This window comes from Gallus gallus, chromosome 39 (genome assembly GCF_016699485.2).
Source record: "Gallus gallus isolate bGalGal1 chromosome 39, bGalGal1.mat.broiler.GRCg7b, whole genome shotgun sequence".
NCBI classification, from domain to species: domain Eukaryota; kingdom Metazoa; phylum Chordata; class Aves; order Galliformes; family Phasianidae; genus Gallus; species Gallus gallus.
In genome coordinates this window covers 124,506-144,979 of record NC_052570.1, presented here as the reverse complement: position 1 = coordinate 144,979, position 20,474 = coordinate 124,506, and the positions used below count along the sequence as shown (strand labels likewise).

Below are 20,474 nucleotides of genomic sequence, written 5' to 3'. Positions count from 1 at the left end.
GATGGGACATGAATGGGATGGAGATGGGACAGGGATGGGATGGAGATGGGACAGGGATGGGATGGGGACAGAAATGAGACAAGAAAAGGATGGGATGGGGATGGGACAGGAATGTAAATGGGACAGGGATGGGATGAAGACAGAGATGGAAACGGGGACAGTATAGGGATGGGAACAGGGATGGAGATACAGATGTAAGAGAAGGAATGGGGCAGGAGGGGGATGAGATGAAATCTCCATTCCATAGGATGAGAGGGAGGGCGGTGGGACAGGGAAGGGGATGGGAGAAGGAAAGAGATGGGGGGAGGGACGGCACGGAGGTGGGACGAGATGTAAATAGCGTGGGATGGGGGTGGGGATGGAGACGGGAGGGGACGGGGAAGGGACGGGATGGGGTGGGGATGGCGATGGAGATGGGATGGGACGAGAAAGGGAGGGAAACGGGACGGGACTGTGAATGGGTCACCCCAAACTGCCCAATTAACGGCGGGCTCCGGAGCTCCTCATTAACAATGAATGGACCACTCCGGATCCCCCCGTTCACCATCAATGGGCCACTCCGCGCGCCCCGCCTCTTCCTCTGATTGGCTGCGGAGGGGTGAAGGGCGGGGCCAGCGCGCCCCGGGGGGCGGTGCTGCTCTTGACGGACAGCCTCAACGGCCAATAGGGGCCGGAGGGCGGGGCCCGAGTGGCTGAGCATCGCCGCCGCCATTTTGCGAGGAGAGAGCGGCGGAGGGCGCAGGTGGGGGCGGGGCCGCACCGGGAGGGGCGACCGGGAACGGGACGGGGGGGGCCGGAGGTGGGAGATGCGGGTCAGGGACTGGGGGAGCGGAGGGAGCAGGCCTTGAGGGCCGCGGGGGTGGGGGACGGGGCCGCGGGGTGGGGCGAGGGGGTCTGGGAGTCGTGGGGGGGTGGGGTGGGCAGAGGGGGGCTGAGGGAATTGGGGTGGGGTGTGGGGGGGAGTGGAGAGGAGAGGAGTTGTGGGGAGTGGAGCCGAAGAAGGGGGTGGGGGGGAAGAGTGGGCCTGGAGCAGACTGAGGACTGTGGGGGGGGGATATGGGGGTCTGTAGGGCACGGGGGGGCAGAGCGGGGCTGGGGGGCAGCGAGAGCCCCCACCCACCCCCCGCCCCACGGCAGGCCTGAAGATGGTGAAGCTGTTCATCGGGAACCTGCCGCGGGAGGCGACGGAGCAGGAGATCCGCTCGCTGTTCGAGCAGTACGGCAAGGTGCTGGAGTGCGACATCATCAAGAACTACGGCTTCGTGCACATCGAGGACAAGACGGCGGCCGAGGACGCCATCCGCAACCTGCACCACCACAAGCTGCACGGCGTCTGCATCAACGTGGAGGCCAGCAAGAACAAGAGCAAGGCCTCCACCAAGCTGCACGTGGGCAACATCAGCCCCACCTGCACCAACCTGGAGCTGCGCGCCAAGTTCGAGGAGTACGGCCCCGTCATCGAGTGCGACATCGTCAAGGACTACGCCTTCGTGCACATGGAGCGGGCGGAGGACGCGGTGGAGGCCATCCGAGGGCTGGACAACACCGAGTTCCAAGGTGACGCCGCGCGGGACGGGGACGGGATGGAGATGATGGGGAGATGGAGGTCGGCCGCGGCCCGGCGCAGCGGTGCCGTGCGGCTCTTTTTGGTGAGGCTGGAGCCGGCCACGCAGCTCGCAGGGAGGATCCTCTGTGACGAGAGCGAGCGCTTCCCCGCCGGGCCGCGTCTGAGCCCGTTGGGTTGTCGGGGTCCGTTGCGTCATGCCAAGATGCCGCCATCTTGTCGCGGTGTTGCCGACCCCCGGTTGGGGCGTTGGTGATGCCGGCGCTTCCCTTCTTCCCTTTGGTTTGTCCACCAAGCTCGTCCTCAGGGTGGTCCTACCCATGAAGGGTTAGGCTCTGGGGTTTTGGGTGGGTTGGGGGATCCATCTGAAGGACCCAGCGACGGCCTCGGTCCTGCAGGGCTCACGCGGGCCCCATGGCCAGCCCCATAGCTTGCCGAGTGGATGAGCAGAGCCAGTGCTGAGCCACCCCCGAGCACATCTCCGCGGGGCCATACCGGAGCCCATTGGGTTGTTGGGGACGCGTCCGTTGCGTCATCCCAAGATGCCGCCATCTTGTCGCGGTGGTGCCAACCCCTCCTGGGGTGTTGGCAATGCAGGCGCTTCTCTTTGGTGTGTCCTCCAAGCTCGTCCTCATGGTGGTCCCACTCGTGAAGGGTTAGGCTCTGGGGTCTTGGGTGGGTTGGGGGGATCCATCTGAAGGACCCAGAGTGGCAATGGGGCTCATGCCAGCCCCATGGCCAGCCCCATAGCGTGCCAAGTGGATGAGCAGAGCCGGTGCCAAGCCGCTTCCTCCACACTGAAAGTGAGTGCTTCTCCATGGGGCTGTGCCAGAACCTGTTGGGTTGTTGGGGACGCGTCCGTTGCATCATCCCGAAATGCCGCCATCTTGTTGTGGTGTTGCTGACCCCCAGTTGGGGTGTTGGTGATGCCGGCGCTTCCAGTTGGGGTGTCCTCAGTGCTTCTCTTTGCCACCACCTGTCTGCCCACGTTGGCCATCTGCAGAGCTCTACTTCACCACAGCCTGTAGTCCAAATGCGGGGCATCCCCAGTGCTCTCCTTCACCACAACGCATCATCCCTCTTGGGGGTGTCCTCAAAGCTCTCCATCCCCACCTGGTGGATCCCTGGAGCTGTTCTTCCCCATGACCCATCTGCTCCATTTTGGATGTCCCCAGGGCTGTTCTTCACCACGACCCATCCACCCATTTGGGGTGTCCCTGGAGCTGTTCTTCACCACAACTCATCCCCTCCATTTTGGGAATCCCCAGTGTTCTTCTTCCCCACGACCCATCCACTCCATTTTGGGCAGGACACTCTTCACCACTCCTCACCACCCAATTCTGGGTGCCCCCAGCACTGCTCTCCCCCACACTTGGTCTCTCTGCTCGCACTCTGGCTCTCATCCCTGTGCTGAAACTCCTCTCCAAAGTGGCGCAACCTGCACAGGATCTGACGTCAGACTCTCTCCCCAGCACACACCTGGGGCTGTGTCCCCTCCCGAAGGGTTCTTGTCCTCTGGGTGCCACTGTGTGACGCAGCAGGACCCGCTCGTGCATGGCCCTGTTGGGCGGCATCGCTGGGTGGCCCTCGCTGCACTGCGCCGGCTTTGCTGTGGCGGTGAGCTCACTACCATCGGGTCGGCACGCCGATTTGGGGCAGAACACTGCTTTTCTGCGGCTTTGGAGGCCGTGGGTTCAGCTGTGTGCCCCTCCAGAACAGGCAGGATGTGTCTCAGAGCCACCGAGTGCTCGGTGTTCCCGGTGTCCCCGGCACCGTGCTGGTAAGTCGGTGCACAGCTCCGCGCCGAACGCAGCAAGGCGGATACAGGAGGTCGGGGACTCTGCGGTTGTTCCCAGTGTTGCTCCGGTGGGGATCTGTCCAGTCGTGTCCCGATGTCTGCTTTACTGTGCATGTTTTTCTAACGAACCGCTTGGCGTGGCCTCAATTATAGCCTCCCTTTTGCGTCTGTTTCTTCAAGGCAAGCGGATGCGCGTGCAGTTGTCCACCAGTCGGCTCAGGACTGCGCCCGGGATGGGAGACAAGAGCGGCTGCTACCGGTGCGGGAAGGAAGGGCACTGGTCTAAAGAGTGTCCGGTAGATCGCCCGGGGCAAGTGGCTGACTTTACCGAGGCCTATAACGAGCAGTACGGAGCCGTGCGCACTCCCTACACCGCGGGCTATGGGGAGACCATGTATTACGATGACGCGTACAGCGGGATGGCCGACTACTACAAGCGCTACCGCGTCAGGTCCTATGCGACGGCCTCTGCGTACGACGCCTACGCAGAGCAGACCATGGCCCAGTACTCCCAGTACGCCCAGTACTCCCAGGTCCAGTCCACGGCCATGGCGGCCACCACGGCCATGGCCAGCCGCATCCCCACCACCTTAGACCCCTACGATAGAGCTCTGCTGCCCACCCCGGGCGTAGCGGCGGCCGCGGTGGCGGCTGCAGCCACGGCGGCAGCAGCGGCGGCCTCCTCCACCTATTACACCCGGGATAGAAGCCCCCTGCGCCGCACGGCAGCCGCGGCCACCACCGTCGGAGAGGCGTACACGTACGATCGTAGTCAGCTGTCGCCGGTCTCGTCGGTCGCTCGGGCTTCACTCTACGACATGCAGCGGTTCGGGCGCGACCCGTACGCGGACAGGGCGCGGTACTCTGCCTTTTGAGCCGAGGTGAGCGTGTGTGGAGCTGCAGACCACCGGTGGTGCGCTGGGGTCGTGTGGGGGTTCCCCGGCAGCAGGGCTGAGTCCGTCTCATTCCCGGAGCAGGGGGTATATGTGGGTCAGGGCTGAGTGCCAGGACCCGGCTCAGGGCCCTTTGTGGGCGTTAAAGCCCGGAGGCCTGCTCCACCAGAGCCCCGCTGGCATTTGCAAGGCCAGCATGGTGAGATGAGCGTCGGCATCTTGGTGTTGAGTGGTCCTCCCGGTGCCGGGAGCGGGCCCTGCCACCCCGGAGTGGTGCAAGGGGAGGTTTCTCTCCCATTCCACTCATGCCAACACCGTGCCGAGCCCAGTCTGACTGACGAGTCACAACCGAGCGGCGTCCCGCTGCCGACAGCTCGGCTGACATCTGGACTCCGGCTGCTTCCCACAGGGCTTGGCACAGCCCCGGCTCTCCGCTGGGGGCCCTGAACTCTGCTTTTCTCTTTCAGGTAAGATAATTGCGGCTGGACGTCGGGTTCCCGTGCCGTGCGCGTCTGACTGTGCTGGGCTTCAAAGCACACCCGTTTCACCTAACGAATTGGTCCCTAACGGACGCTCGAGCTTCTTCGTAGCGTAGTCAGAAGTAGCTGATCCCCCTTCCCTGGCCCCACTTTACATTCAGTCTTTCAGGATTTGCTTTCTCGCCTCCCCGTGCCGCTCTCCAGCCCCTAGCTGGTCTAGGCTCAGGTTTAGCGCGAGCGTAGCCGTAGCACGAGCTTTGCTTTCCTGCTCCCCCGGCAGCGTGCGTGGAGCTGCTGTTCCCCCTCTCGCAGCCTGGGCTGTAGCTTCTTCTTTTGGTTCGGTTTTGGTTTGTTGGGGTTTTTTTTCTTTTTTCTTTTTTTTTTTTTTAAGGACGTGCATATTTTTCTAAAGACGCTCAGTCTTACCATTGTGGTACTTAGCGATCCCGACAGCGCTGCGCCGCACCCGGCGTTACGCCTGGAGCCCAACCTGCGGCTCTGCCTCAGCCTTGAGCTCCCACCCCTCCCTCCCTCCCTCCCTCCCCCCACCCGACCGCTCTTTCCAGTAAAATAAACTCTTTTAACGAACCTCTTAACGAACCCGGGCCTGTGTCTCCTGCGCGGGCACTTCCCCCTCCCCTGCACTCACCACCATCGTGCTGCAAACGAAGGGACTGCTGAGGCAGCAGCTCTGCTTTACAGCCCCACTCTAACACCACCCTCATCCTGATGCCAGGCTGATTAACGGGGCTGGCTCGTTAAATACCCTGCAGAGCCCCCCACCTTCCCCCTTGCCTTTGCCAGTTCATTACTCAATGCAATTAAACACTCTTTGGGGCTGAGATCTGGGCTCAGCACCTTTTACATCCTGGCTCTCTGGCCCCATGCTCCTGTTCTGGGGGAGCCCCTCATCCCCCAGCCCCAATTCTGGGGGTCGTGGCATTGCCCAGCAGCTCTCACCTGCTCTGCCTCCTACATCTATAGCTACCTCTCCTATGAGCTTCTCACATCTCCTTTCCAGCACCTCCCCGGGTACAGCGATGACTTTCTTGGTCGCTTTTCCGGCGCTGCCACTCTGCTCATTCCTACCAGTGTACCTCAGGCTGTGGCTGCGCTCCTTCTGCTCTACCTCACAGCTGTTTCTGCTGCTCCTTGGGACCCTCTCGCTGCCACCAGCCTGGAAAATGAGGGGGAGAAATATTAGGATGCTCATTACCTCCCGCGCCGTTCTGGTTAACAAATCCTTGCCAATGAGGCACATAAGGGATGGGGCTGCTGCGGCCGCTGCACCCACCCGACAGCACCCTGGGCTGTCTGTACCCCAACCAGCTGTACTGCTGCTCTGTCAGGCTCTTCTTCTACCCCAACTGGCTGCATGGTTGTCCTGTCAGGCTGTGTTTCTACCCTGGGAGACTGTACTGTTGCCCTGTGAGGCTGTGTTTCTGCCCAGTAGGGCTGTAGTTTTTCAGGCTGTACTTTTTGCACTCACACGCACGTGCTGCTGTCCTCACCCTGCAATAAAACCAAAGCAGGCAGTGATGGGGTCAGAGAACAGCTAAAGAGGATGCACTGCATTCTGCGGCTCAGGGAAGACAAGGGACAGAAAATGCTTTTGCAAGGTTTTATAGTTGAATTCTGGCAGTGAGGAGGAGCCCCGCTCGGCCTCAGCGACGTGACACAGTAGGGACGGGCAGTGCTCACCCTGGTGCAGCTGAGCTGATTCCACGTCACATTAAGGAACTGCCTGGATAAAACCAAAGCACTGTCTGCAAAGCACAGATTACACTTCACTTAGTGAATTCCCAGAGAAAAACTAAGTGTTTGAATTAGGAACAGCGCCAGCAGTCCCACATCCGCCATCTCCTCTCCAAAGCTGCTTCTGCAACCCAAACCTTCTGGGAGCAGGCAGAGGTGTCCGTTTCCATCCACCACATACAGCCGTATCAACGCACAGCCGTCCCGGCGCACACCACTTCCCCCATTGCCCGTCTGCCCCCTGAAGGGAGGGATTGGGACAGAGCCGCCCCCGAGCGGGGAAAGAAAAACAGCAGACGAGGGTTTCTAAACTGAGAACAGCCCAGCGGTTTATTTACAGTCATACAAAACGTCACTTGGCGCTGCAGGGTCGAGTCCTACACGGTGCCTGGATTGAACGCAACGCTAAGAAGGTGTTGGGGGAACGGAGGGGCCGTGTGTGGCGCCGATGGTTTGGGCTGCAAACGGAGCTGCGCGGTGCCAACAGCCAAAGTGTGGCGTCGCGGCGCTACAGGCAGACTGCGACCGCGCTCCTCCCGTCACACCGCGGGAGCTGTTCAAACCGTGAACGCAAAACCTTCTAAAAACTCAAGTCAACAAAAAGGTGGCTAAAAAAAATACCCCAAAACCACCACCTGTGCCCTCGGGGGGGGCCGCAAGAAGGGGGGGAGGGTCCGGCGCAGGACGGGGGGCGACTCAGGGCACGCTACAGGCGGCGCTGGTAGCCCGAGTGCACGCGGGCCGCGGGCAGGTAATCGCCATAGGCGCCTGAGTAGCGGGCGTAATCAGCGTGCGCTTCTGGCAGGCGGCGATAATCCATCGGGGACTTTGTTGGTGAGCGGCGGTACGCGAGCGGAGAGTCCGCTAAGCGGCGGTAATCTGAGAGCTCAGAGAGACGGCGGTCTGAATTGTACCTGGGCGAGAGAAGAGAGACGTGGTGTGAAGGCGGAGCAGCGGTGTGGGCACCCTGGGTCGTGGCGCAGCGCGGGGCCCCCGGGGAGCGCTCGGTGAACAAGCGAAGCCGAACTCGCCCCCCCGGTTCTGGGGGTGAACCATGAGCCCGCGGTGTCACGCACAGCACCGCCGCAACCCGGCGCCGACGGCTCTCGCGGCACGGAGCGACGCAGCAGATGGACAGACGGACAGCCGGCCCGTCCCCAGGCACCGAAAGCCCCCCCGTATCCAGCACAGAGAAGCGAGGGGAGGGAGGAGGGAAAGAAGACGCTGCCACAGGTGGGCTACGCGTGAGCCGCCGGCCGGGCTCCATACCTTTTTGCCAGAGTGGAGGATTTTTTGTACGGATCATCATAGCCGGCGCTGCGAGGCGGGGAGAGGCGGGTGCGCTCGTAGGGCGGTGCGACGGCGGCGGTGGCAGCCTGCGAGAGGCCCAGGTAGGAGGCAGCCTGCTGCCCCAGCTGGCTCGGCCCGTCGTAGGCGCTGCCCGGCTGGGCTCTGTAGGCGGCCACCAGCGACGCGGAGGAGGCCTGCTGCGCCGGGTAGGAGGCCGCCATCGAGTTGGAGGCCTGGGCTCGGTAGGCTGCCGTCAGCGGGACGGAAGCCTGTGCCTTGTAGGAGGCGGCGGCAGCCTGGCTGCCGTAGGAGGCGGCCAGCGAGGATGCCGCCGGTGCGCCATAGGTGGCGGAGAGTGCGGCGGCCTGGCTGCCGTAGGAGGCGGGCAGGTTGGCGGCGGGCTGAGCGCCGTAGGACGCCGAGTGGCCAGCGGTCGGCTGCGCACCGTAGGAGGCCGAGAGCGCGGCAGCCACCGGCTGGGTGCCGTAGGAGGCTGAGTGGCCAGCCACCGGCTGGGCACCATAGGCGGTGGCATGGCCAGCTACCGGCTGCGCGCCGTAGGAGCCGGCGTGAGCCGCCACCGGCTGGGCACCATAGGAGGCGGGGAGCGCGGCGCCAGGCTGAGCGCCGTAGGAGGCGGCGTGGCCATCAACGGGCTGCACACCATAGCCGGTGGGCTGCGCGCTGTAGGAGGCCACGTGCGTGGCTACCGACTGCACGCTGTAGGAGGCAGTGGGGCCAGCAGCGGCCTGCACACTGTAGGCAGCAGCAGCCTGGGCGCCATAAGCGGCAGAGTAGCCAGAGGCAGCCTGCGCCCCATAGGAGGAGGCGAGGGCCGAGGACTGCAGGCCGTAGCCGGAGAGCTGGGAGGCGGCGGGCTGCGCACCATAGGAGGCGGCGGTGGGCTGGGCGCCATAGGAAGCGAGGGAGCCGGCGGCGGGCTGCGAGGCGCCCAGGGAGACGGCGGCCTGTGAGCGGTACGCGGCACCCAGCGAGGCTGAGGGCTGCGCGCGGTAGGCGGCGGCCTGACCGGTGGTGGGCTGAGGGCGGTACGCGACACCCAGAGAGGCCGAGGGCTGCGCACGGTAGGCAGCCCCCAGCGAGGCCGAGGGCTGGGCACGGTAGGCAGCCGGCTGTGCCGTCACCGGGAGCGTGGCCGCCGAGTAGCCGGCCCGGCTCGGGGAGCGCCGCAGGGGGCTGCGGTCACGGCCGAAGTAGGTGGGGGATGAGGGCCGGGGCTGCGCGTCAAAGCCGTCGTACTTGGCGGCCGTGCCGAAGCGCTGCTGGTAATCGTACAGGGAGGAGGAGGAGGCGGCGGCGTAGCCGGCGGCGGCGGAGGGGAAGGCGGAGTCCGCGAGCCGGCGCTGCTCGAAGCCCTCAATCTTGGGCTGGAACTTCTCCCTGTACTCCAGGCCTATCCGCTTGTTCTTGTCCACCACGACGCCGGCCGGCACGGCCAGACCCGCTCCCTTTTTCTGCACATTGGTCGAGAGCTCCACATTGACTCTTCTTCCTTTCACCTCCTTCCCATTAAGATTTTCGATGGCAACTTTTGCATCTGCTTCGTTCTCCATGTGAACAAATGCATAGTCTGATAAAGCAGCAGACAGAGGGTTATCAGTGGGGGAGAAAAGACATTTCGTTACAGGGTTGAAGGCTTAACGAGGCGCGCCGCCCGGCTCTACCCTATGCATCCAGTAACGAACGACGGTGGCCCCACGACCTCAGCTCCAGCCACACTCCGGACCCCCCCCCACAGTCGCCCCTTTGCAAGACCCCGGGCTCACAAACACCCCCTGGACCCCCAAAGCTTGGGGGCAGCGCTGCAGGGTCTCGGGGAAGCTCCAAGCTTCCGCTGTGAGAAAGCTTCGGTTAAACGATGGAGCTCAGGCCCTGCTCCCCGTGATGCTCCCACCCCTGTTGTGCCCTCACACACCGTCACGCTCTGAGCCCCGCCCCCAGGCAAGCGAGAAGGAGGGAGCGGGGCCGGCGCGGCGTGAAGACGCTGAGCAAACGAGCAGCGCGGTAACGAGAGTCGTTAACGAAGCAGAGACGTCGGACAGGAGTTAGAAGCGGGGCAGAAGGATGTGGTGGTGGGAGGGGTGCAGTGAGGTGGGCTCTGACCCCGCGCCACTTCGGGTCCGGGTTTCTCACCACCATCCCGAGCCCAGAACCATCAGCACGCGGTCAGAGGGCAGCGGTGACAGCGCGGCCAAAGTGGGCAGCCAAAACCAAGGGCCCAGTGAGCGCCGACGCAGTGACCGCACTCATTAGCTCGCTCGTTAGCTCGCCCTGCTCCTTTCCTGCAGCACGAGCGCCTCAAAGCAGTGCGCGACCCCGCGGACGTGGCACCAACAGCCCCAAAAGTTCTGAAGTTGCCCCAAATCTGCATTCCCCTTCCTCTTCCGCAAAGACCCCCCCCATATCAGCCCCCAAAGGGCACCCACAGCACTCAGTGTCGCAGCTGCAGCTGTGGGAGCAACCCCTGCACTGCAGCCTCTGTGTCTGTGCTGGAGATGTGGGCTTACACGTGATGGCAAAGAGTGGGGGAAAGCACCTTATGTCAATTACCAGCAAGTAATTAGAGGCTTCAGAGCTCCCATTGCAGCCCGCAGGGGAGCAGCTCGCTCCGTGTCCACATTAGAATGGGTTTAAGTGTATAAATGGGGGAAAAGAGGGCAGAAAGCCCCTGACAGCACGGCAAAAACGGAAGGAAAGCGCCGAATATCAATTGAGTATCAATTAACACAGAGTAATCAACCACAGACATCAAACCTCCCACTGCAGCTCACAGAGGAGCAGCTCATCCACATCCAGATCGGATTGAAGCATACGAATGGCGGCAAAGAGCGGAGGAAAGCAGCTGAGAGCAATTGGTGTATGGAAACGATTGGCTCCCAGCCTCCCATCGCAGCTCATGGGGGTGCAGCTCCCTATGGGGCTCCACACCGCTGTGGAGCAGATTTAGGTGTATAAATGGCAGCAGAGAGCGAGGAAATAATCTTATATCAATTAATAGGGGAAATTAGAGGCTTCCAGCCTCCCATTGCAGCTCATAATAGAGCAGCTTGCCCTGCATCCAGATTGGAGTCCATTTATGTACAGAAATGGTGGCAAAGAGCAAAGAAATCACCCTCTATCAATTAATAGGGGGAATTTACAGCCTTCCAACCTCCCATTGCAGCCCAGAGGAGAGCAGCTCTTTATAGGGCACCCTCCACAACTGCTCTGGAGCAGATTTAGGTGGCAAAGAGCAAGGAAATCATCTTATATCAATTAATAGGCGGTAATTATAGGCTTCCAACCTCCCACTGCAGAACATAGTGGAGCGGCTCACTCCATGCCCAGAATGGAGCAGATTCAGATGTACAAATGATGGCAAAGAGCAGAGAAAGTGCCTTAAACAGTGGCAAAGAGCAGGAAAATCACCTGGTATCAATGAACATAGGAGCTAATTATAGGCTTCAGTCCTCTCATTGCAGCTCATGGGGGAGCAGCTCGCTCCACGTTCAGCTTGGAGGAGATTCAGGTATAGCAGTGGTGGCAAAGTGCACAGAAATCATCTTGTATCAATTAATAAGGGAAATTTACAGCCTTCCAACCTCCCATTGCAGCCCATAGGAGAGCAGCTCCTTATAGGGTATCCTCCACAACTGCTCTGGAGCAGATTTAGGCGGTAAGGAGCATGGAAACCACCCTATATCAATTAACAGTGGGAAATCAGAGCCTTCCAGCAACTCATTGCAGCTCACGGGGGAGCAGCTTTCTCCATACCCACACTGAAGTCCGTTTAGGTGTATAAACGGTGGCAAAAGGCAAAGAAATCACCTTACACCAACTAACACGGGGGAACTATAGCCTTCCATCCTCCCATTGCAGCTCAGGGGGGAGCAGCTTGCTCTGTGCCCAAATTGGAGCAGGTTTAGGTGAGCAAACGGCAGCGAGGAGCATGGAAGTCACCTCGTATCAATTAACGGGGAACCGATACCCTTCCGGCCTCCCGCGGCAGCCCACAGAGGAGCAGCTCTCTCCGCAGCCCTCCCAGCTCGGCCTCGGGGCCACACACGGCATCACGGAGCGGAGGCCGCGCTCCGCCCCCCCCCCACAGAGGGCACTGAGGGCCCCGCGGGGTCCCGGGGGAGGGGTTGAGCGGCCCCATAGCGGCGGGTCCGGTACCTTTGACCACATCGCACTCCACGACGGTGCCGTATTGCTGGAATAGCGACCGCAGCTCGCCGCTGGTGCAGGCGGCCGAGACGTTGCCGACAAAAATCTTGCAGGTGTTGGTGGGCCGCGGCCGGGACGGCTCCACCACGATGCGGCGGCCGTGCAGCTGATGCCCGTTGAGCTGCGTGATGGCGCGGGCCGCCGCCGCTTCGTCCCGGAGGTGAACGAAAGCGAACTGTTTCATCAGGGCGATGCCGAGCACCGGGCCGGCAACCCCGGAGAACAGTTCGCTCAGCTCTTCCGCCGTCGCCTCCTCGGGGACATTGCCCACGAAGAGTTTGATGCCGGGACGCATTGCGCTGGCGGCGGCGGCGGCCTCACAAAATGGCGGCGCCTCCTCAGCGCGGAGGGGGAGCGGCGATCGCGCACTGCGCATGCGCGCCGCCTTCCCGCCCCTTTCCTGCGCCTGCGCACCGCCCTCGCGACCCCACTGCGCATGCGCGCCGCCCGGCGGACCGTCCCGCCTTATTCACTGCGCATGCGCACCGCGACGCCGCGCGACTGCCCCACAGTTCCGTTTTACTGCGCATGAGCGATAGCGCGCCCCGCTCGCTGCGCATGCGCACCACTGCAGAACGCCTCCGTCCGTCCCCGCGCAGTCACTTAACAACGCCCGCCCCGCTTTCTTAAAGGAGCCGCGCTATAATTTCTGGGGAGGGAAGAAAAGACGCAAAGCGCTTTATTTCTCTTTGGTCCTTCGGGTGTGGGGCCGGGGGAGAAGGGAGGGGGGACACAAAGTGCTTTCCTGCTCGTTCTTCCGCCTACAGGTGTGGGGTGGGGGTTACCGTGGGGCTGGGGGCCGCTGTGGGGTTGGGGGCCGCCGTGGGGCTGGAGGTTGCAGCCCGGTCCCGCTCGTCCCACAGCGTGAGGCCGTCGCAGGTGCAGAGCTGTTTGGGGTTCTGGAAGAGCCCAGCCGCCCGCGCCACCACTCCACAGGCCAACCTGGTGAGGGGGGGACACACGTGGGGGCATCACCGTGCTGTTTCCCCCGGCCCCCCTCCCCTCCGGACCCCCCCACAGCCGACCCCCTGCCCCACAGTCTCACCTGGGCCCCGAGTTCCCCGTCAGCTTGGACAGCGCGTGGCCGCCCCGGCCCAGGTCGTCCTCACCCGCATCCACCACCACTGAGCGCCCAATGATGTCCCACACCTTTGGGGGAGGGGTCGTAAGGGGGGGGGAGGGGGGGGTCAGGCTTTGAGCCACCATCCCGACCCCCCAGCCCCCCCCCTCCCCTCCAGTCCCCCACCTTCAGCCGTGTGTCCTCCATACGGAACGCTGCTCGGCCCTCAGCGTCGGCCCACACGTTGCCCAGATCCCCGGCGTGCTGTGGGGCAGCAATGGGGTCAGAGTGGGCTCCGAGCCGCCCCCCCAGCGGCCCCCGGCACCCCCCATGCTCACCCGGTGCTCGTCCTGCGGCCCCCCGTGGCACTCCCCGTCAGGGTTGTAGTGGTCCCCGCAGCTGCAGGGAGGAGATGGGGGGTGAGGAGGGGGCGTCCCCCCATCCCATCCATCCCCTTGGTTTGTCCTTGGCCCCACTGGGGTGCCCCCGTCCTCTGTGGGGCTGTCCCCATCCCCTGTAGGGCTGTTCCTATTCCCCACTGGGGTGTCCCTGTCCCCACTGGGGTGTCCCTATTCCCCACTGGGGTGTCCCTATTCCCCACTGGGGTGTCCCTATTCCCCACTGGGGTGTCCCTCTCCATCACTGCGATTTCCCCATCCCACCATGCAGTCCCTTTTCCCCGCTAAGGCCTCCCCGCCCACCCCCCGCATACCCCCACACCCCACACAGTTACCCCCGTACCTCTCACATCCCTCAGACGTGTCCCCAAACTCGTGCACGTGCAGCCCATGTGGGCCCGGCCGCAGCCCATCGATGACCCCATCCACCACGCACAGCTCCGGGGACACCTGCAGGAACCGCACCAAACCCCGCACACCGCCGGACAGCGCCGCCACCGCCGCCGTCGTGTCACCCCCTCGGGGATCCCCAGGGGACCCCGCAGGGACCCCCATACCCCGCAGCACCGCGCGCCGCCCGCTGGATTCCAGCAGCTCCTTCACACGCTCTGCGCCCACCTCGGCCTCCAGCAGCACCGTCTGAGTCTCGGGGCGCAGCTCCAGCAGCCGCACGCCTGGAAATGCGGGGAGGGGGATATGATGGGGGGGGCGGGGGGAGGGGAGAAAGAGTGGGGGGAAGGGGGGGGCACACTCAGAGTGGGGCTCACCTGGGGCGCCCTCCAGCGCTGCCCGCACGGCTTCGGCGCAGCTCTCGCAGCTCATCTGCACTGCGAACTCCAGCTGGACAAGGAGGGGCGGGTTGGGATGGGGGGTCTGCGCCCCAAAAAGCCCCTTCCTGGGGTTCTCCCCCCACCTCCCATTCTCGATGCCCACTTATGGGGCTCTGCACCCCCAGAATTCCCATTTGGGAGCCCTACGGACCTCAGAGCTCCACGGGTGCAGTCCTTCCCCCCCCCCCCCCCAAATGCTCTTTAATGGGACTCTGCCCCCCCGAAATGCCATTTCTCAGCCCCTGCGCCCCACAGAGTCCCACCTGCGTATCCCCAAACCCTCAAAACGCCCCTTAATGCGGCCCCACGACCCCAAAGCCCCCACTCAAAGGGACCTCCGTCCTCCAAGTTGGCATTAATAACCCCATGCACCCCCCAAACACTCACCCACGGCTCCCTGCAAGGCGCAAACAGCCCCATATGGGTCCCCACTGCCCGAAATCCCCCTTAAAGGGGCCGTGCACCCCCAAACAGCCCCACGTGGTGCACTGCACCCCACAACATTGCCGTTTGTGAGGACCTGCGCCATCAAAATTCCCACTTATGGGGCCCTGCGCCCCCAAAATGGCGGCGGACGGAGCCCCGGACCCCAAAACCCCCTCCGCCCGCCCCCAAAGCGCCGCCCCCGCGGCTCACCGTGCAGCTCGACCCCCCGGACCCCGCCATGACGGCGGACTCTGAACTCCGCGCGCTGCGCAACGCCCCGGCGTCACTTCCGGCGCAGCGCATTGGCGACACTTCCAGCGCAGAAGTAAATCGTCACATCCGATGCGCCGATGTGATCACTTCCGGCGCACCTGTTGGCATGGCAATAACCTCAGGGAACCCCGCGGTAGCGGCGCGGTTTAATACGTCACTTCCGGCGCTCAGGTCGCCATGGAAACAGAGACGCTGTAGGTCTCGTGGAGCGCGATCCGGAGGCAGCGGGAAGCGGTGGGAGGTCCCGGGGGGTCCGGGGGACCCAGAGGAACCTTGAGGTGTCCGGGGGTGCCCCGCGGTCCGCAGGGGGGGTCATGGGGGGCTTCGGGGTGGGGAGGATCCCGGCGTTTTGGGGCGCATTGCTGAGGTGAGGCCCGCAGCGCGCTGCCGGGCCTTCGGTTAAACGGAGCCGAGGGCCGATTTGGGGGCGGCCCCGCGGCTGACGGCGGGTTTTGGGCGCGCAGGCCGCCGTGCGACGATCCACGCAACCGCCGCACGGGAAGGAGGGCCTCCAGGCCGACCCCACCGCCGCCATGAAGCCCCCGACGCTCCAACGCGGCCCTTCCGGACGACCCCCCCCCCGCCGCCCCACCGCCACCGACGGCCCAACCCGGGGGGCCGCGGGGGTCCTTTCCGCGCAGCGCCGCCCGGCGGCTGCCCCCGCTGCTCTGCGCCGTCACCCGCCGCCCTGAGGACGACGTGAGGCTCCGCCGCCTCCGCGCACGCGTTGAGCCGCCCGAGGAGCCCACAAAGGCGCCGCCCGGAGCCGCCCCGGCCCTCGGAGTGCGGCTGTTGTGGCGCCCGGAGCTGATGGACGACGCGGTGAAGGTGGGTGTGCAATCAGCGCTGTGCTCTGATGGTGTGACGCAGCCATTGCACACCCACACTGCGACACAACCACTGCACACCGACACAGAGGTACAACCATTGCACACTCATAGTGTGACACAGCCACTGCACACCCACAGTGCGACACAACCACTGCACACCGACACTGCAACACAACCACTGCACACCAACACAAAGGTACAACCATTGCACACCCACGGTGTGACACAACCACTGCACACCGACACAGAGGTACAGCCATTGCACACCCATGGTGTGACACAACCACTGCACACCGACACTGCGACACAACCACTGCACACTGACACAAAGGTACCACCATTGCACACTCATAGTGTGACACAACCACTGCACACCCACACTGCAACACAACCACTGCACACTGACACAAAGGTACAGCCATTGCACACCCACAGTGCGACACAACCACTGCACACCCACACTGCAACACAACCACTGCACACTGACACAAAGGTACAGCCATTGCACACCCACAGTGTGACACAGCCAATGCACACCCACAGTGTGACACAACCACTGCACACCCACGGTGTGACACAGTCAATGCACACCCACACTGCGACACAACCACTGCACCCCCACACCGCACCACAGGCCACGCCGGTCCTCCAGCGCTGCCCTCAGTCCTCCAACGCCGTCCCAGACCCCGCCGAGGCTCTCTGGGATCTCTATGGTCAGCTGGGCCCGGCGCTGCCCCCCCAGCAGTTGTTCTCGGATGCGGAGCCTCTCTTGGAACCGGCAGCCGCCGAGCTCAGCCCGCGGGCCGGCAGACCCCAACAGCAGCCCCGGGGGGGTCCGACCCCCCCCCCGACACCGCGAGCACCGCCTCAGCCCGCAGCCCTCCTGCAGGACTACCGGCACTTCCTCGCAGCCGCCGGCTCCGACTTCCTCCACGCCATCTTCAACCTCAGCGGGGCCGACGGTGACCGGGAGCCGCCTGATGAGCACCCGGGGGGGACGGCAGAAGCACCGCCGCCACCGCCGCCACCGCCGCCACCTGCAGCCCCGACACCGCAACCGGAGGAGCTGCAGCACCGCCTGCACCGCCTCTGGGCCGCCCTGCGGGTCCCCACGGGCGAGAGGTTGGCCATGGCCGCCAAATACGGCCTTGCGGCCTCTCGGAGAAGGCTGGGGGATGCTTTGGAGCTGTGGGACGAAGCGGCCGCTCTGATCCAACACCGGGAGCAGCTGTTGGCTCTGCTGGAGGGGATGGAGCTCCGGACCTCCCACCCCAACCGCTTCTTCCAGCGGCGGCGCCGGGGGCTCCCGTCCTCCATTGCCTTCCGTGGGGAGACGAAGGCGCGGAGGCGGCTGGACGCGGCGGTGCTGCGGTGCGAAGGGCAGCTGCAGGCCGTGCTGAGGAGGCTGAGGGAGGAATTCGGGGACGTGGTGAGGCTGAAGGGACGGAGCTACGAGGAGAAGCTGAGGTGGGACCGGGGGGAGATGCTGTACCGCCTGCAGCAGGGCCGGCGCGCTGCCGCCATGGGGGGCGTCCTGCTGCCGAGGGGGGGAGGGCGGTGAGAGGGGGGTCCTGCGACCCACAGCGGGCTGTGGGGGCTGTCTGGGTTCTGTTCTGCCAACGGAAGGGATGGACGAGGAGGGTTGTTGGTTCTGTAAATGGAAGGGATGGGTTTGGGGCCATGGATGAAGGGGTTTATTGGTTCCGAAGGAGGAAACGGGGGCCACAAAACGGGGAGGTGGGGGGGAACACAAAGCAGTGGCCCCCAGACCCAAAGGTGTCCCCCACATCTTCGGGTCTGCCCCACATCTTTGGGTCCTCCCCCCCCCCCCCCCCGCTTTGTCCCCTCTGCGTTCTGTTCCTACAAATGAAAGTGACGGATTTGGGGCCGTGGATGAAGAGTTTTATTGGCCCCGAAGGAAGCAATGATGACCACAAAATGGGGGGGGGAACAAAGCTGTGGGGACGACGTGTCCCCATATCTCCCCCCCCGTTATGTTTTGGGGTCGCATCCCCACGGCATCCCCAATTTGTTTTGGGGTCACATCCACAATGTCCTCAAATGTGTCCCCAAGGATTTGGGATCTCACATCCCCAACACATGGCCGGATGTGTCCCCGAGTTCTCCAGGTATCCCCCAGGGTTTTGGGGCTCACATCCCCACATCCCCACGTGCACCCCTTGAGGTTTTTGGGTCTCACACCCCCACCACGTATCCCCAACATCCCCAAGTGCGTCCCCAGTGCGTCTCCAAGGATTTGGGGGCTCACATCCCCACATTCCCCCCGTGTTCCCCCAAGGATTTGGGGCTCCCATCCCCACCGCGTGTCCCCAGGCGTGTCCCCAATGTCTCTGAGCACATCCCCCAAGGTTTTGGGGCTCGCATCCCCAGGTGCTCCCCTCGAGGTATTGGGGTCTCACACCCCCACCACGCGTCCCCAGCGCCCCCAATCTGCGCCCCCGCTGTGCTGCACGACGTCCTTTCCTCACCCCATGCTGTCCCTCACCTGCTGCACGATCCGAGCACGCACAGCCCGCGCTTCGCTGGAGATCTGCACGTGGGGAGCCTGCAGGGGCAGCTCGGGTTCGGGGTCGGGTTCGGGGCCGTCGGGGGGTTCCAGGGGCATCCGGCGTCGCAGAGCGATGTTGTGCAGCACGCAGCAAGCCAGGAAGATCTGGCAGACCTTTTGGGGGGCGTACTGAAGGCAGCCCCCCGCCGCGTCCAGGCAGCGGAAGCGGCGTTTGAGGAGGCTCAGAGTCTGGCGGAGGGCAGACAGGGCCTGGTGGTGCAGCGCGTTGTAACGCTCCTCCGCGGGGCCGCAGGGGAAGAGGATGGGGGTCATCAGCCACGTCTTCAGCGGGTAGCTGCGGTCGCCTGGGGGGGCAACAAGAGTCAGGTGGGGGTCCCGAGGAGGCCTTGAGAACCCCGGGTGCTCCTGGAGTCCTCGAGTGGAGCCTGGAGCCAAAGGTCTGCCCTACATCTTTGGGTCTCCCCCAAAACTTCGGGGTCTCCCCCAAAGCCAAAGATCTTCCCTACCTCCTTGAGTCTCCCCCAGACCCTCAGATCTCCCCTAAACCCCTCAGAACTGCCCCAAACCCCCCAGTTCTCCCACCAAACCCCTCAGATCTCCCCTCAACCACCCCCCCCCCGTACCCTGAACCCCCACCTCACCCAACAACCAGACCCCCTCCGGCCTCGTCCCATCCAACAGCCTCGCCAGGGCCGAGTTCTCCAGGACGGCGGCGTTGGGACACGAGCCGGGGAATTTGGCCACCACGTTGGTGATGGCGCCGGCCTCGTCGCAAACCACCTGCATGTTCATGGAGTGGAAATTGCGCGCGTTGCGGAAGGCCAACTCGTTCTCGGACGGAGCCCTTAAGGCCACGTGCATGCTGCCCAACAGCCCCAACACCCCGGGGAATGGACCGGGCTGCGGGGCGGAGCGGCCGGGGGACGGGAAGGCGATATAACGGGCAGCGCGGCGCTGCAAGGCCTCCAAGAACTGAGCCAAGCAGTTGGACATGGCGGACTGGCTGATGCCCGTGGTGTCACGCGTGGCTGTCTGGAAGGAACCCGAGGCCAGGAAGGTGAGAGCTGAGGTGACTTTGACGGCCACGGGCAGAGCGTGGCTGCGGCCCGTCAGGCTTTCCAGGTCGGCTCCCAGCTCACGGCACAGCCCGGCGATGGCGGCCTTGTCCAGGCGGTAACGGCGCAGCACCTGCTCCTCCGTCAGGTCCAGGAAGGAGCTGCGGGTTCGGTAGACGCGGTGCTCCGGGTAGAAACGGCGGCGGCGGCCGCGTTTGCGGCGGAGGATGGGGATGGAAGTCGGGGGTGATGGAGGGGGGGGGGGGAGGGGGGGCGGCGAGGTGGGTTGGGGAGGTAACGGGGATGTGGCAGCGCTGCGGTCGCGGATGCGGCGGAGGAGGAGAAGTGAGTCTGACATGGTGGTGGGGAGGGTGGGGGGCACGGGGGGAGTGGGATGGGGGTAGGAGAGGGGGACACTGAGGGGCACAAGGGATGGGGATACAGCGGGCACGGGGGGTGGAGATGGGGGATGGGGGAGGGGGACACGGGGGGGCAGAAGGGACGGGAATGGGGATCACTGGGGGTGGGAATTCAGGGCGCACAAAGGGATGGAGGTGGGGGAGGGGGATACGGGGGGCACGGGGAGACTGGGATGGGGATACGGGGGCACAAAGGACGGCGGCACGGGGGGCACAGGGGGACTGGGATGGAGATATGGGGGGCACACACAGGGGATGGGGGCAAAGGGGGGGCACCCGGAGACTGGGATGAGGACGTGGGGGCAGGAAGGGGTGGGGATGGGGACCGGGATGGGGCTGGGGGGCGGGGACGGAGGGACACCGCAGGCGGGGGGCGTGGCCAAGGGGGAGGGGCGTGGTCAGAGGGAAGGGGCGGGGCTAGACCGAGCGCAGCGCGAGGAGTGGGCGGGGAAAAGGGTGTGGGAGGGGCCGTGCGCGGGGCGGGCCCTGGCCTGGCCGGGTCGCTCGGAGCCTCGCGTTGCCGGCGGGGAGACCCCGGTTCCGGTTCTGGTTCCGGTTCCCGTTCCACTTCCGGTTCCGGTCTCGGCGGCTCCGTTCCGGCTGCGCTGCTCCGAAACGATCAGGCTCCTCCCGATTGGCTGTCGCTT

The 20,474-nt window shown here is 64.2% G+C and overlaps 4 protein-coding genes across 12 annotated transcripts; 1 reads left to right on the top strand and 3 right to left on the bottom strand.

Moving 5' to 3' along the window:
- The first annotated feature begins 694 nt into the window (after positions 1-694).
- LOC100859276 (RNA-binding protein 4B) lies at positions 695-15,838 on the top strand. 6 transcript variants are annotated; one of them, XM_046905099.1, is made up of 4 exons: positions 695-742; positions 1,138-1,557; positions 3,543-4,243; positions 5,126-5,334. In XM_046905099.1, exons 2-3 carry the CDS (start codon positions 1,146-1,148, stop codon positions 4,235-4,237), a joined length of 1,107 nt encoding a protein of 368 aa, XP_046761055.1. In that variant the 5' UTR covers positions 695-742; positions 1,138-1,145; the 3' UTR covers positions 4,238-4,243; positions 5,126-5,334. The 6 variants fall into 6 exon arrangements, with proteins under 6 accessions (XP_046761055.1, XP_015128487.1, XP_046761056.1 ...); XM_015273001.4 differs by lacking the exon at positions 5,126-5,334 and adding an exon at positions 4,723-5,091; XM_046905100.1 differs by lacking the exon at positions 5,126-5,334 and adding an exon at positions 4,723-5,091 and having other exon boundaries at positions 695-799.
- RBM14 (RNA binding motif protein 14) lies at positions 5,369-12,455 on the bottom strand. 3 transcript variants are annotated; one of them, XM_015272997.3, is made up of 3 exons: positions 11,956-12,455; positions 7,759-9,370; positions 6,793-7,403 (listed from the first exon to the last, which is right to left on the bottom strand). In XM_015272997.3, exons 1-3 carry the CDS (start codon positions 12,380-12,382, stop codon positions 7,196-7,198), a joined length of 2,247 nt encoding a protein of 748 aa, XP_015128483.2. In that variant the 5' UTR covers positions 12,383-12,455; the 3' UTR covers positions 6,793-7,195. The 3 variants fall into 3 exon arrangements, with proteins under 3 accessions (XP_015128485.2, XP_015128483.2, XP_015128484.2); XM_015272999.4 differs by lacking the exons at positions 6,793-7,403; positions 7,759-9,370 and adding an exon at positions 5,369-5,911; XM_015272998.3 differs by lacking the exon at positions 7,759-9,370.
- CCS (copper chaperone for superoxide dismutase) lies at positions 12,653-14,999 on the bottom strand. The gene is made up of 7 exons (XM_015273014.4): positions 14,931-14,999; positions 14,232-14,304; positions 13,808-14,138; positions 13,405-13,465; positions 13,253-13,330; positions 13,052-13,155; positions 12,653-12,948 (listed from the first exon to the last, which is right to left on the bottom strand). Exons 1-7 carry the CDS (start codon positions 14,958-14,960, stop codon positions 12,768-12,770), a joined length of 858 nt encoding a protein of 285 aa, XP_015128500.4. The 5' UTR covers positions 14,961-14,999; the 3' UTR covers positions 12,653-12,767.
- LOC101751955 lies at positions 15,829-20,375 on the bottom strand. 2 transcript variants are annotated; one of them, XM_015273000.4, is made up of 4 exons: positions 18,995-20,375; positions 18,330-18,697; positions 17,316-17,474; positions 15,829-17,228 (listed from the first exon to the last, which is right to left on the bottom strand). In XM_015273000.4, the coding sequence occupies exons 1-4, from the start codon at positions 19,764-19,766 to the stop codon at positions 16,404-16,406; spliced, it is 2,124 nt and encodes a 707-aa protein (XP_015128486.3). In that variant the 5' UTR covers positions 19,767-20,375; the 3' UTR covers positions 15,829-16,403. The 2 variants fall into 2 exon arrangements, with proteins under 2 accessions (XP_015128486.3, XP_025001366.2); XM_025145598.3 differs by lacking the exon at positions 17,316-17,474.
- Positions 20,376-20,474: the final 99 nt, after the last annotated feature.

Excerpts from the sequence above, each read along its gene's own strand:
- LOC100859276 (XM_046905099.1), top strand. The coding sequence starts at position 1,146 with ATGGTGAAGCTGTTCATCGGGAACCTGCCGCGGGAGGCGACGGAGCAG. Across the intron at positions 1,558-3,542 it reads GGACAACACCGAGTTCCAAG|GCAAGCGGATGCGCGTGCAG; the intron begins GTGACGCCGCGC and ends TGTTTCTTCAAG.
- RBM14 (XM_015272997.3), bottom strand. The coding sequence starts at position 12,382 with ATGCGCAGTGCGCGATCGCCGCTCCCCCTCCGCGCTGAGGAGGCGCCG. Across the intron at positions 9,371-11,955 it reads GGAGTGCGATGTGGTCAAAG|ACTATGCATTTGTTCACATG; the intron begins GTACCGGACCCG and ends CTGCTTTATCAG. Across the intron at positions 7,404-7,758 it reads TCCTCCACTCTGGCAAAAAG|GTACAATTCAGACCGCCGTC; the intron begins GTATGGAGCCCG and ends TCTCTCGCCCAG.
- CCS (XM_015273014.4), bottom strand. The coding sequence starts at position 14,960 with ATGGCGGGGTCCGGGGGGTCGAGCTGCACG. Across the intron at positions 14,305-14,930 it reads CCGGGGGGTCGAGCTGCACG|CTGGAGTTCGCAGTGCAGAT; the intron begins GTGAGCCGCGGG and ends CTCCTTGTCCAG. Across the intron at positions 12,949-13,051 it reads ACGGGGAACTCGGGGCCCAG|GTTGGCCTGTGGAGTGGTGG; the intron begins GTGAGACTGTGG and ends CCCCCTCACCAG.
- LOC101751955 (XM_015273000.4), bottom strand. The coding sequence starts at position 19,766 with ATGTCAGACTCACTTCTCCTCCTCCGCCGCATCCGCGACCGCAGCGCT. Across the intron at positions 17,475-18,329 it reads GTGCTCGGATCGTGCAGCAG|AACCAACAACCCTCCTCGTC; the intron begins GTGAGGGACAGC and ends TTCCATTTACAG. Across the intron at positions 17,229-17,315 it reads CGCCGGCCCTGCTGCAGGCG|CCTCCTCAGCACGGCCTGCA; the intron begins GTACAGCATCTC and ends TTCCTCCCTCAG.